The sequence below is a fragment of the Dipteris shenzhenensis genome, chromosome 9 (genome assembly GCF_047967505.1).
Source record: "Dipteris shenzhenensis isolate YYH24624 ecotype China chromosome 9, Dip_SZ_1.0, whole genome shotgun sequence".
Classification (NCBI taxonomy): domain Eukaryota; kingdom Viridiplantae; phylum Streptophyta; class Polypodiopsida; order Gleicheniales; family Dipteridaceae; genus Dipteris; species Dipteris shenzhenensis.
In genome coordinates, this window is record NC_141604.1 from 22,219,111 (window position 1) to 22,234,560 (window position 15,450).

Genomic DNA, 15,450 nt, shown 5'->3' on the forward strand with positions numbered 1-15,450 from the left:
ACGAGCGGAGAACAATTTCTGGAAATAATTTTGGCATTCATCTTGGAGATCAGAGAAAGTGTGCGTCCAAGAGCCATCGAGCTTCCTTACCCTTAGACATGAGTTTTTCTTTCGAGTAGCATGCAAGCCCTGGAAGAAGGCTTTTCATGAGCAGCCCTTATCCATGAGGGGCTTCATTCTTGCCCTAATCTGCCATTTGTGCAATTTCCTCTGATCATTAACAGTCAATTTAATCTGAGCATGTGAAAGGGAATCATTTTCTGAATCAGAGAGAGGCCTTGACTGAGAAATTCAGTCAATTGTTGTGCTGTCCTTTTTGCTCATTTAACCTCATTCCTCCATTCAGTCATATGCCAGTTGCCATACTCCCTAATGACATTCTGCATACGAGAGACAAAACTGTCCCAAGCATAATTCATGTCCTCTTGGGCATGCAAAGGCAAGGGATGAATTGCAAGCCTGATCATTTGCTGGAAATAGTGATGTCGGAAATAAGCCTGATTAACATGCAATAATCTACTGGAAAGGGGTGGCAAATCATCCAGAGGCATGCCAAGCTGCAAATTCATCCACAATGGGACATGATCTGACAGGCCCAATGAGAAATCTATAAGGAGATGAGGGCTAAAATCTGCAAATTGTTGTGGGTAAAACAAATACCATCTGTCAAGCCTTGCCCAGTATGTAGTAAGTGCATTATGATGAAAAGTATATCCAGGCACTGACCCTTGGAGAAGCAGCCATAAATCTTTAGCCTGCACAAAAAGAAGCATGCTATCCCATTTCTGCCTTTCCAATGATAGCATATGAGATCTTGAAGTGGTGTTATCTCTTGGTAGAGGGGAATTATTAAAATCTCCACATATGAATGCATTGGATCTCCATTTATATCAATATAGAATCCCATAATGAAGCCCTCATGGCAGAGGTCTGGGAAGCATAGACTGATGCAAACTCAAGAATATCACCATTGACATTACATTGTATGACCATCCATCTGCCACTGCTGTCATTGAAGGCTAACTGAGCTTCTAGCTCATGTCTAACCAGTATGCATACACCTGAGAAGGTAGTGGTACCAGCATAATATACATCATAACCGCCAAAATAATCATGATGACCAACCATGGAGTGTTGATTATGCTCTTGCAAACAAACAATATCTGGCTGCATTTTATGTACATAATTCTATTAAAGCCTCCACTTGGAGACATTACACAGGCTCTATACATTGTATGTAAAGCACTTAAGTGTTTGAGGCATGAAAGAGGTATATACAGCAAGGTATCAGAATAAAACAAGACATCAGAGAGGCAAAGCCTCTGCCTGCATGGGCTGCATTCCTTCATGATCCATGAAAGAGATAGCATTTTCCCCTTCTTCTGAATCACATATGGGGATGCCCTTCTTCAATACCCCCACCCAATTTTGAAGGATAGGAGCTGAAGTAGAAGCCTGTCCGGGTGAGGGAGAGGAAGCATCCCATTGACGAGATTGAAGGGAGCGTTGCTTCAATACAACCACCTTCTTAGGTTGTTGAAAACCATCCTGATCATTCCCCGCAGATTCCTTCATCTTCTCTTTTCCTTTATCTTTTCCTTTTCCAGCAAGTGACTGCACCTGATTGATTGGTTTGGCATTCTTTGCTCCATTTCTATTTGCTGTCTTAGCTTGCAAATTCTCATTCATTTCCCGTGTCTAGGGCAGCAAGGCATTGGGAGGGTGCTGATGCAGAACCATTGGGCATTCAGAGGCTAGATGCCTAAACTTGTAGCAGGCAAAACAAGCTCCAGCAAACACACCCCACTTCAATTCAAAATACTTTTTTCCCAATTGCACTCCCTCAACTTCCATTGCAATAAAAGGAGGGGTAGGTGTATCAGTGTCCCAGAGAATGCAGAACCTGTTACGGTTTCCCATGGGGCATGGAGGACAAATGACCTGTCCCAAAGAAGCAGCCAGGCCAAGCAACTCTTCATGCATATAGTCCGGGAAGTTAACAACCTCAACCCATACAGGACAATGATGTCGTATAAGACTTTGATAATCCTTGTTTGGGGACCAGGGCATAGCATGTACCATCTACCTCCCATAAAACAGGGGAGAGAACTCGAGAAGCCTCTGCTTGCACGAAGCATCTGATAAGTGCACCTCATAAAAGCCTCTGGAAGCAAAATACACTCCCTCTACAAAGCATCCTCCAAGGATGGACTTAACCCATTGCGCGACATCACTGGCCGCTGGGATTCTTCCTGGAAAGAAAATTATAACCGCAGTTTGAGACAACTTCCTGAGAGGATTCACGAGGGACAGCAATTTCAATTTGTACGTGACCTCTGGAACCGGTTTGCCCCATTCCTGTCGTGACTGCTAAAAGTCATCCTTAAGGTTGTCAAACACGTACTGAGCTTCCATAGTAAGTTCATCATCTTGTGATGCAGGCTTTGATAGGCGGCGCTTAGCATCTGCGGGCCTTTCTTTTCGAGCATATGTACAAACATCCAAACCTGAAGCCATGATTGAACTACGACAAGACAAGAAGGAAAAAAAGAGCGTACAAACATAGGACTGTACGGAGAAGTACAAAAACAACAAAAATGTACGGAGCTGCAAACGGGACTGTATGGAGATGCAGACGGGGCTGTACAGACGTACGAAGCGTGGTCTTCCTGAAATTTGTACGGAGATGCAGATGGGACTGTACGGAACTACGTGCAGAACTGCATGGAGGTACGTCCACCTAACCTATCTGTTTGTACGGATGTACGAACAGCGTGCGAACGCTGTACCGGGACCATACAGGTGTATGGACAGAAGGGGGAGGCTGTACGGAAACCTTGATGAGGCTGAACAGCAGAGGTCGCACTCTCTCTCACACACACACCACACACACACACACACTCACACACACACACACACACACGGGCGCGTGCACGTGCATGCACGCACACAAGAACACACACACACTATGCACATGCACACAAAACATATACCCACCCACAAACATGCACACACGTTTACATCTACACAACAAATTGGTGCGACTCTCATTTCGATATTCACAAATAGAAACACTTTCACAGTTGATTGCATCAACCATTTAAATACAAGGTTGGATTTATTACCTGTGGAGTTTCTTCGATTATTGGCATTTGAGCTGGTTCACCATATGTTGCACATGTACTTGAATAAACAAGCTTCATGGCTTTCTGTGAAGACATAGCCTCTAAAAGAGTAATAGTGTTTGCAGTAATGTTACGATAGTACCTACAAGAGAAATGAAAACCTCTAGTGAGAAGCAATGAATATGAAGACGGAAAAAGACTTTATACCATTGTGATACACAGGCATTCATAACTTAAGCATAGAAAAGAGGTTTCTCCCCCCCCAAAGAAAAGAACCTTCTATTAATGCTTGAGAGAAAAAAAACCATACAAATCAGCCATCTCAGTGGTGCTGATTCTGGAAGAAAGTGAAAAGAAGTATAGCCTGCTTCTACAGAACCCAACTCATTGCCTAGGGAATCTCTGAAAGAGTCAACAACTACTATATAACCAATAGATGCCTCAATCTGTGACTATGAAGCCATTGGATTTATGCTAGTTAATTTGTGCAAGTCAAAACAAATCCAGAATCTCATTATCCTATTGGGAGGAGTCTCAAACCAAGGATGTCTGCTTGAGATTTGAGGAAAAGGCCATGAACAAATACAATCGAGGGGCAAGAGGGCATCCCTGATGGACTGATCTGGAAATCTCGAACCTCTCTTCTCTAGTACCTCTAATAAGAACCTGGGATGATTTGTAAAGGGAGACACACCTTCATCCATGAATCAGAAAACTCAAAATGCAGCAGCATATCTCTAGAAGGCCTCAATCTACCCTGTCATAAGGTCCTGGCCACTGTGTCTTGTCTACTCAATGGCCTCCCAAAAGATATTATTAAAAATGTTGTGCCCATGCACCAAGCCAATCTGCAAGTCATGTATAAAGTCTGGAAGTAGGGGCTATAAACAAAGGCTAATTGCCTTTACTAGAAGTATGTACGCAGTGCCCAAAAGTGTGACTGGCCTCCATTGATTTATCAAATTCATGCACCCTCCAAGCATGCATTTGATAAATCCCAAAGCAGAATTAATATTGATTATCGATATCCTCATAGAGACGAATGAAAAACGAGGGTGTAAAACCATTTGGTCCCCGATATCCTCCTAGAATAATAAGAAAATAAGGTGGTCAGAAGCAAATGTCTCAGGCTATCATTAAGGACAGAAAGAAGAATCATCTATATTATCTATGTGGTGAGAAGTGAACAACTGAGCATAGGAAAGTTTGCAAAGGTAAGGTAAGAGGCAAAGATGAGCATGGTAATTGACACTGAAGATGACCCAATTTCAGATGACCCTGCAGCAAAGTCACAATTTCATGATTGCGAAAATAATGGTCAGGGTGATGTTGAGATTATTCATGGATCCAAAAGGGAGCCCTCCTTTCCATTTGATCCAGGTGGGTCTATCTTGTGTGATACCATGATTAAGGGAGACTGCCAGTCCATGCCCTGATGCTGGTTCACTGCATTAAGGATACCAGGCCATGTCTGCTTATTTCCAGTAAAGTCATGTTGATCATCAATTGGCAGACTGAATTCTAAAGTTGGTTCCAGAAATTCCACTGTTTCAGTCTTAAATTCCTTAAAGGCTCTCACAAAGGGCATTGTATCTGCTGTCTACCTCTCTAATCTTGGTTGCAGATGCTCCATAAACACTGTGACAAAAGAACGCAGAATCATGCTGATGAGAGGAAGAGATACGAAGGAGTTCAAATTTATGGGCTTTGGATGGAGTGATACTGGATGAATTTGTGAGCTTTATAGTCATGTTCATGGGAAGTCCACTACACGTAAAAAATCCTTACTTGTGGACAAAAAATGGTGGAGGTTATGAATGCATGGATGCCACTGAAGAACTCAAGCTTCAAAGGAAAGGCAGAGCCTACTGAGCATCCTGCACTGATATTTGAGGGAGACACCATTTCCCTGTTGCTATCTTAAGTTGAACCTTATGAAAAGGGTATGATGGTTGTGCCAGTTGCACCATTTGAAAACACACTCTGCTCTATACCCCCCAGCACTACCACCATTGCCAGCAATAACAACATCTAAGGTAAGGGTAAAGACTCAAACTCTGGGAGCTGAGTACACCATCTCCCTCCAAATTTACTATTGATGCTGCTGATGAGAGGGCTAGCAAGAGCTGAGGGATCTCGAACCTGCACTAAGCTTCTCCAATGGTAGTAAAAGAACATTGAGGTATACTCTAGAAACCGAATGGTGAGGATAGTGTAGCTCTTGTTCTCGAGTATCATGAAGGCCTGCCTTCCTTTCCCAATGGGAGGAGGGCTGAGGCAAGAACTGAAGTGGAAGCCTCTGGTATATCAAAGTCTGGCTGGAAGAAACCCCCACTGAGTAGCCTGATGTCCACCTGATTCGAATGGAGCACCGCAAGGTACCAATCTCAGACTTGGCTTCTTGACGGTATGAGAGCCAAAGACTCTGCCAATGAGAGCGCATCCATGCTCTGCTGTAATGTCCTGGCTCTCCCAGCCGGTGGGCATGGAGGGGGATTATTAAATTGATCTGGGATGGAAAGGCCAACTCAAATCACAATTGTAACTTTCCGACTCCTGCTCATGTGCCAAAGAGGCTGAGTGTGTGGAGAAGAGAGAGAGAGGGAGAAAGAAAGTGTATTATCGTCCACTAGAGGCCAAAATGGGCCCATGGGACATCAAGAACTCTGCATACAAGATAGCACAAAATCAACGTGCCCCAAAGAAGAGGCATCGTCGAATATCATCTAAGTGCTACGCAATATAATGCAAGTGAAAGTACATAATGTCAAATCTGAGCCTAAATACAGAGTAAACTAGATGCAAGGAAATCTGAGAGAGAGAGAGAGAGAGAGAGAGAGAGAGAGAGAGAGAGAGGGAGAGAAACGGTGCGCATGAAAGTGACAATCAAAGTGAGGCAGTGCGAGAGTGTTAAGGCTGCAGCCAGGGCAGTTCCATTAAGCTTAATAAGAAAACCTTTTAGGAGAATAGCTAACATAATAAGTATTACCATCCCTTTAAACAATGATCTTTCCTTTCTTAAAAAATGAGCTACTTCACAAAATAAGGGGGAGCAAAAACTATACCGAAGAGGCTCATCCATACTTTCTCCAACATAGGCTACAGCAGCAAAGTGCATAACTGCATCAAAAACATTCTGGCGAAAAAGTTCTCCTATCTGGAATTCTCAGTTAGGGCAAACTTCTAGCATCTACTCATTGAATATTTGGTGTTCAAAGCATCTTCCATTCAGTCATCAACATGTAGTATTCATTAACATGTAGTATTCAAAGCATTTACTATCTTGATCAGGACAAGACATCTACCATTTACACATTATTATATCTAATAATAAAGTTATGAAAAAGACATCTAACGTGCGTTTAAGATTCTAAAGAGAGGGATACAGCCTTGGAATCCTCCAAATCTGCCAAAACAAACTGCAGCTGCCAAGATTCTGGGAACAACTGCTGCAAAGTCTGGACAGCTCCAAGATTACCTCTAGATAAATTGTCCTGTCTCAACCCAAAGCATGACACAGAACTGCAACTTAATAAAATACATTACAATTATAAAAAAAACACTTTACATAACCTATCTATGTCGTGATGAGGTCAGTAGTGCAAAGATGGTGGCCTTACCACTATTGTCACCCTGTAACCTTCCTCTAAGAGGCGCATTGCAGCGTGTGAGCCTATGTAGCCAGCCCCTCCTGTCACCAGGACATGACCAACACCTTCTTTGCTTTGTAAAGGCTACAGCAGAGTGACAAAATAATCGCAATGCATTAAAGCAGGGTGGAATAAAACTAAAAAGTGACAACTATAATATCCCCAGTCATCACTAAGATGTCAGAGAAAGGGAAATTTGATTCTTTGATTGAACAACAGAGTGCAGTGATCAAATATTAAGAGTGCATGGACACGGCCAAAATTCCTGAAAAGCTCTTTGCAAAACTTTTGTACAAGTTGAGATACATGTTCTAACATGGCACAAAATACATTTCATTGTTCCAAACTTCAGATGGCTAAGACATAAACTTCATAATGTCAAAGATGTGTTGCACAAGATTACCATCTCCAAGCTGGTTGGAGGAGACAACCCAGGCAATAAGATCATGCACAGATTGGATGACAAGCTGCACTGGCACTTTTATTGCTGCATGTGTAGTGCTAGGAAATCCATAATCCTCACTGATTTGTCAAACGAAAAATTGTTAGTAGTCTCTGTGGTGTATTCAAAGCAGGTTTCAAGCATACTAAAATCAAATGAAAACTTCTATGTGCATTCACACTATTGTTCGTTTTTCCTTTTTACACGGCCTTGCAGGACACAACAGCATAATCTCTCTCTTGCATACGATTAAAATATTGTACAACAAAGAGAGAGTGTACAACAAACTCATGCTTGGCCCTTTAGACAGCCTTGCAGTACAAAACAGCCAAATCTTGTGTTTTTTCTATCTCTTGCATATTGTTAACATATTGTATCACAAGGAGGGTCTACAAAAAAATTTCGCTGGGAAAGCACTGGTATGATCTACAAACTGGCAATGAGCCTAGGGGCTCACATTCAAATGCATTTTGGCCCCCAATTCATTTGATTACAGAAAAAATGGTGCAAAACACAACCACATTGCACTTATAATCCATCTCAGCTCCCTATCTTGCCCACTCTCCAATGGAACCTTGCAAATTTGGATATTATGGTATTGGGTATCTCTCAAACTTCTTTTATCATCTTTTTAGAAGAATTCCTAGCTTCTATCAGACTGATCCGAAAAGGGTAGGCATAGTCCAATTATCACTATGTGACAGTGACACATAACAAAAATAACTATCAGACTAGTAATGGAGATCTCATGGTGTGGCATGACGCTTGTAAGCAGGCATATGCATAGCAATTCAATTAAGATGTCTCCGTGTGGCACAAGGCCAAGTTTAATGGATAACTGCACTAGAGATTGGGCCAAGTTTAATGGATAACTGCACAAGGCCAAGTTTAATGGATAACTGCACAAGGCCAAGTTTAATGGATAACTGCCATTGCGAAGGATGGTACTAATTCTTTCCAACTCTGATGTGTAGTGATATGAAAGACTCAATTGGATCTATGTGGTCTCAGAAGAGGTGACATCCTGTAGATTACAGATTGCTATGATCCATAGCCATAGCTGGACTCAGCAGCAACAATGCTTCACAACAATGACGAGTCCAACAAAGACAAGAGCTCCTAAATGAGCTAGCCTCATGGTACAGTTGTGATGCCTAATAATCTAAGGAATTATGTGGTATCCCTGCAAGGGGACGAGTTTGCTGATTGGTTGGATGCTGTGTGCATAATCAAGTGAGTTTGAATACTTTACAGTATGGTGTCAGTATTGAGATTGCACAAAAGGATCGTGTTTAGAGTTTCCCTATGATAGCCTCTCTTGGGCTGTGACACTGTTTTTTGGCCTGTGCCTTGGCCAGGTTTGGGAAGGCGTTGTGTGGCTTGGATTGATGCACAATATGGCTGTGCCTCTGTTCGAATATTGATGTTACTATCGTTCATGGCTAGCAGCATGCATAAGGGGGCTAGTGGGTCCTTAATCTAGATGAGTTCTTTTACTTGGATGGCAACTTTAAACCTTTTGCAGGCCTCTCTTGGTAGGTTGAGCTCATGTAACTGGTAAGTATGTGCTGTGTACTTCGCAGCTGGGGCAGAATATCTTATGTGGAAATTTATGTCTGTTGGGGGTGATTGGGATTTTAGCATCACTGGTGTGGGAGGCCATACCATGGTTTTGTAAACCCAGCTCCCCTATGGAGTCTAGCGAGAGGTAGGGAGTTTTGCAAGCTTTTGGATGTGACCTGTTTACGTCGATCGGGTTACTAGAACCCAAGTTATGTAATTGAACGTGTCAGGCATGGTCGAGTCCCTTGGTGAGGTAGAATAGTTAGGATGATGAAACAATGTGAGGGTCAAACTGGTCAATACACATAAGGCCCACCAGCCTGTCATCTCCTATACAGGAAAACAATTTAAGGCAAAATTTTTTTAATACATGGGGATTGATGTTTACAAATGCCATAGTTGCATTGAAAAGGGAACTGAGGCAAGGTGGCAGCAATACTATGCTTTGGAGAACCCCTCTTTGGTACTCTAGTGTTGGAATCTGAAGAAACACATATTTGATACTCTTGTAACACCAGGTTGAGGTTTTGGGGGCAGCATATTAAAGGACACGTGGAATCAGCTAGGGAAGATTCTTGCCCAGCTTTCTGGGAGAGTCTGACCATAAAGCTATTGGTAAATACAGAGTCTGACATAGAGCTATTAGGAATGGAGACAGTTGTCAGCTACATGACATGTCGACTCATAGATTGCCCCAAGACTGGAAAGCTAATTCTCAACCACAAAAAATGACCAAAAGCAAAATCTTACACTCAAACTGGATGGTGGAGCACATCAAGTTCTGATTTCAGGAATGGAGAGCTGAACCCTTCTAGTGCCACCCTCGACGACACATACTTGCAATGGCAGCTTCTGGACTCTTGGGAGAAGGTCACCTGTCAGACACGACATGCAGCATTAGCGTGCAGCCAGAGGCTTCAGGACACAGCCGTATCTGCTAGAATCAGTTCCTCGACAAACCCAAAGAGCCATCGTATCCATTAGGATAGGGGTCCCACCATCTGAGGTGCAAGACCACACGTGGAGGGGTGTGTGCGGCTACCCTAGATGAATTTTGCAACCAGAAGGTTAGAGATTTGGATGGGATCCCACCACTTGAGGGGTGAGATAGCATGTCCAGCTACCGTAGAATAACCTTACAGAGCAACTTCTAATCCAAGAGGTGAGACAAATCATACCCACTTGCACACACCTATCGTGTACACTTCTACCTTTGTCCTTTGATCCCATAGGCAAGTGGACGTTAATATTATTGATATGAATAGGCCAGATGTTTTAAAAATGTCATCTTACATAAAATTATTAGATTAAACATACCACCTGTCATGACTAGGTGATGACAAAACAAGTAGATCTCTTTACACCAATTAACGTCTTGTGCACCTACTGATGGTAGGTTGATATGCCTCACATTTGCGGTGCATGCAAATATTTTCACCACCTGTGCAAATGTACACAGTAATCAATTTCGATAAAAAGTACGTGTAACGATACCCATTCTGGCCATACGCTCGATGTGATGGTTGCTACGCTCCACCCACTTGTCCTGGACGCTAAAAGGCGGATCACTTCACCCTCTTCCAATCCGAGTTGCCCAAATGCTGCTACGAGTGCTGAATCAATGCATCAATTTTGCCAGCGAGGCAACATACATTTAGTCGTCCATTTTGTCGATCTTTGTGGTGAATTGAAGGTGAACAAACGAGTCACAGCTTGCAATCCGAAAACGTGGAACGCCCAAATAACTACAAGATCGATAGAGCTTAATGCAAAGAGATACAAGACGCCAAGCGGCAAGATGGAAATACGCAGCGAAGTGTAAGAGGTGAAGGAGGAACCTGGCAATGAGTAAGGCCTGGAGCTATCGAGGAGCTGGGAAGACAACTCTACGTCTTGAAACAAAGGGAGCTAAAGCGTTGATTGCGCTAAAAGCACGCAAAGAGACAACATGCACGAGAACCTTTTACTTTTACAAAATTAAAAGTCTCTCCATCATTTCAATACCAATGTTGTTCCTTGGGCCTTGCCACATGATTATGAGTTGGTTAGTTGTCTTTTTCGGGAACCAACCACTTCCAATGCCAATTGTACTTCGGTAGGCCCAAATTTATTCCCTTTGATTGGAACAATCGACCAACATTAGGCTCACTGGTCCTACACTCCCTTAATGCGCTTGCATGGGCTTGTCACACAACTTATGAGTTGCTTCATTGTGAGCCACTAACAGCCAATTATGCCCAAGCTTATTCCCTTTGTTTGAAACACACTAGCCCACTTGTACTCTCGTTCAGGGACATGGCTCAACGATAGGAGTCAGGGAGTGCTTATTTTATTGAATGAGAATCCCAACATTTAGCCCAACGGTATTTCTGATGCCATGTCGAAATAAGATGGGTCTTCAACCGTTAAAAAAAGGTATCTTGTCATGGTCTAAGAATGATCTACCATGCTCGCATGGGAAAATGGAATTGTTGCTTTCGCATGCACCTGTGTGTGTGTGTGTGTGTGTGTGTGTATGTGCATGTGCATACGTGTGCACCCCCTCCCCCCAGCCTCACACACACACACACACATAGAGAGAGAGAGGGGGGGGAGGCAAGAGGGCGGGGGAGAGGGGGAGGGAGCATTATTTTAATGTCAAGAAAAGGCCAAGAAGCCGTATGGAACCAAATCAGATTACAATTGTGGAGGGCAAGGGGGGAATGGGATTTGAAATGCCAAAATCCATCCTTCACTTTACAAAAGCAAACTTAAAAAAATATCCCCATAATCTTAATCCCACTATCCTTTTGAAGTGACAATTAAGGTTTGTTTAAAGAGTAGGTGGCGCATCTATAGCCATGTGGAAAAGAGAAGTATACTACAATCAAAAAGTAGGTGAAATGTAGATTAAGAGGGTGTCCTGTAGCATAATTTATGATTTTTGGATGAAGAGTCAAATGTGGCATAGGTGGGACTAGCCATATCCACATGAAAAAGATGCACTCTTGAGACATAACATGGAAGCATTCGAGCAAATATAATTTTGACCTAAAGTTAAAATCTCAAAACTATAACGTAGGATAGGAACAAGGTTTTCATTAACAAATTAGTCAAATGACAAAAAAGGCTCATAGGATTTAAAAAACCTAGTGTTGAAATCTCAAAACTACAACATAGGGTATTACGTTGGAACAAGGTAGTCATAAACAATACAGTCAAATGACAAAAAAGGCAAGGCTTATTTACGCCTAAGCGTGCAATAGACATTTTGGCATCATCTATAATAAACATATCACCGAGAAGCACACAAATAAACACATGCTAGTGTAAAGATCATTTATATTTTTGGTAGCAACACGTGCTATTTAAACTCAAATAAAAACATGCTAGAGTGAAGATCGTTAATAATTTTAGTAGCAGCACATCGTAATGCTTATTCTAACCACAACACAAAACATAAAAAAGAAAGACATTTATCTTTTTTGGAAGATCATGTGATACTCTAGAAACATGGAATTAAATTAATTACATTAAAATGTGTTTTTGCTACTTAAATCCTTGCATGAAAAAAACACAAATGTTATCAAAACCTCAAATTTCTGTAACTCGAGATTTTAAACCAAGAAGAGGGGGAGAGAGAGAGAGAGAGGGGGGGGGGGGGGGGGGGGGGAGCAAAAGGATATCAACATCTTTTCTAGGTCTTGACTTGAGACATGAGTGAGACAACAACGTTTTGTAGATACACATAAGGCCATGTCAAATACAATAGAGATTCATAAAATTAACCATCTTACATAGAACATAATTTTAGACTTAGGATGTATACTCACTAATAAGTGCAAGGTGCAATTCATGTGGAATATATCAACAAATGATATCATTTAAACCATTCAAACTTTTCGCTTGCCAACCATCTAGTTGCACAAATCAAAAATTTTAAACCATTTTTAGTTCCCAATGTGCTTTGATATGCCCCATTCAAGGAATTCAATGAGTTTAGATTATACAATTTTGCCTACTCAAGTATAAACATGACTTGTTTAAGAGTCTAAAGCATAAAGGTAAGAGGTCATTTTTTCTCAAGACCTTGGTCTCCCACACCATGATGTATAGGGATTCAAGGGAGGTGGTGCACTTGTGTGTGCGTGCGTGTGCGTGTGCGTGCACACATGCATGTGTGTGTGCGTGTGCATGTGCATGCATGCGTGTGTGGGTGTGTGCGTGCATGCATGTGTGTGTATGTGTGTGCACATGTGTGCACGTGCACGCGCGTGTGAAGGACCCTTATATGACATCATGTCGGGGTCTAAGGCCTACCTGATGGAACAAAAATGTTCAAAATCATTCAAAGTCAAATCAAAGGAAATGCATCGTTTAATGCAACAAAGTGCTTGCATGAGGCATTTGAGATCATGCTTCAAAGGTAAATTTGAATATTTAAAATTAATTATATCTCAAATTATTCTTAAATTTTAGAAACAAGAAAAACATGCTTAATTGCATGCTATAAAATGGATGGTGTTTCTATACTTTCCCATGTTGGAGTAAAGGCTTTGCTACACTTTCATTACCTATGTATTATAATTTAATAGTTTCTTTTATAGCACAAGAACTATTTAGACTGATGATCATTGATGGGGCTATACTCATTAATGGATATAGACACATAATTGATGTGACCAAACCCTAAAACTTTCAACTTTGCTGTACATGAGAAAGAATCTTTGATTTTTGTCCAATCCCCAAAGATAGGCCATCATATTGGTACCTTTGGGGATTTCATGAAAAGCAATTGGGGTCCCACGCCTTATATTGGTACCTTTGGGGATTTCATCAAAACCAATTGGGGTCCCACACTATAAAACCTCTATTTCATAGGGGGCGAAGTGTGGTGGCTATAAAACATAGCAAATGATATGCACAATGTGTCATTATACATATAGGGTTTTTGGTTTTTGAATGTTTGTTTCCTCTAGACTCTTTAGGTGCCTCACTTAATGACGTTAGAGCAATTTAAAATCATAGGTAGAATTCCTAGTACCTCTTTATGACATTACAGAATTTTAAAATTATAGCTTGAATGCCTAATATGCTATAATATTTTTACCAAATTAAATTTCCATTTGAGAATTACATAGAAACAATGAAGATAACATATAAAATCTCAAAATATGGAGTTTCTACTTCTCAAACATCTTATTTAAAGTCAAATTCTAATTATTGTTATTCTTCAATAGAAGCTTTTGAACAAGGTATAAACTTCAATGAAGTGATCCTATAGTGAAGAAATTCAGAATCATAACTTGAATGCTGTTAGATGCTGTAATATTTTAACCAAACTATAAGGACATTTGAAGGTACAATGTGATCATTATGAATTGTAAAATATAGGTAAACACAAAGGAACAATGAAGATAACATGGAAAACCTAAAATTTGGTATTTGGTACTTTTCAAAGACCTTCTTGAAATCAACAAATTTTGTTTCGATTGAAATTTTAGAGCAGAATAAGAAGACCATTGAATTTTGGTTCATTTCAATGATTTTTTTACTAAACTAGTGTGAGTACTAAGATAGGCCTAACAAAACGCTAACTATTATGAGTGTTAAGATAGCTTTAACAAATTTCCAAATAGAAAAAGTCTGTTATAAGCTAGGCAAAAATGGTCTTTGAACCCATTATATTATAAAGAAATTTTATTGGCTTCCTTTCTTTCTTTATGGGTAAGTATTGGTGGCCACTGTATCTTCCATGTCAAAAAAATGGAGTTTTTAGAAAGTGCCTTTTTCCCATTGTCTATAATACAAAAAAATTTAAGGTCACCTTTTGTTGCCATTAGTCAAGAATAGGAATATATTTGTTGATGCCAAAATATGATGATTTTACAAAACCACCATTTTCAATACATCCAACATAAACAAATTACATTTTTATTTTGTATGAAATTAGGTGGATTTAAAAGGCCCACAAATTTTTCCATGTCCTCAAATATAGGGTGGCTACTATAGGTTACGCTTTGGTTAAGCCTAGGGAAAATATTGGTTCTCTCATCCCATCATACCATGCTAATCTATGGATAGCATGCAGGATGGATTAAAGCCTATCCAATCACATTGTGTAGACATTACTTTCATCCTCATATGCATCTTGTTGATGGTGCCTTCAAATTTTAAGGCATTTGAGTACGTAAATTGACAACGCATAATTAAAACTAGAAGTGTTGATATTAATGATCAAACATAAGAACAAAACAAGTCTTTTAATGAGAAAGGAACATACATAACATATTCCAATAGGAAATTCAATAAGGCTACCTATTAAGAAATCAATTCTTTATCATACTAATAAAGTTTCTCTTAGTAGACCCCACATGGTAGGTCATCACATGCCATATCTTGCACCCTTCACATAGGACCATGCACATTGAGGATGGCCCGATGTTCCATCCATATTAATTGTAGGCCACCGCAGTGGCTAGTAATTAACTGCCAGCCCGGTGGAATCTTAGGCACCACACCCCATGACAATGGCAATTAATTACGATGTGGCTAGTAATCATGAAGTAGATGCCACCGTCTTGGTAATTAATTAGTAATTAACTGTGGTAATTAACTGCACTCTAGTGAGCATGCAAGATCGATGACTATTAATTAACTACACTCTGCTGATCATGCAAGCCTGGTGGCG

At 40.8% G+C, this 15,450-nt stretch overlaps 1 protein-coding gene across 2 annotated transcripts in view; it reads right to left on the reverse strand.

Moving 5' to 3' along the window:
• Positions 1 to 10,735, reverse strand: part of LOC147898372 (putative UDP-arabinose 4-epimerase 2) — a 36,929-nt gene extending 26,194 nt beyond the window's left edge. Inside the window, exons 1-8 of one of the 2 annotated variants that reach the window (XM_087378882.1) lie at positions 10,619 to 10,735; positions 10,275 to 10,393; positions 9,531 to 9,655; positions 7,179 to 7,297; positions 6,746 to 6,859; positions 6,512 to 6,619; positions 6,191 to 6,282; positions 3,126 to 3,267 (exon numbers count right to left, since the gene is read on the reverse strand). In XM_087378882.1, coding sequence (XP_087235008.1) covers positions 3,126 to 3,267; positions 6,191 to 6,282; positions 6,512 to 6,619; positions 6,746 to 6,859; positions 7,179 to 7,223 — 501 coding nt within the window. In that variant the 5' untranslated portion in view covers positions 7,224 to 7,297; positions 9,531 to 9,655; positions 10,275 to 10,393; positions 10,619 to 10,735. The remainder of the gene's footprint in view (positions 1 to 3,125; positions 3,268 to 6,190; positions 6,283 to 6,511; positions 6,620 to 6,745; positions 6,860 to 7,178; positions 7,298 to 9,530; positions 9,656 to 10,274; positions 10,394 to 10,618) is intronic. The other variant, XM_087378881.1, reaches the window with a different exon arrangement.
• Between the last annotated feature and the right edge of the window lie 4,715 nt (positions 10,736 to 15,450).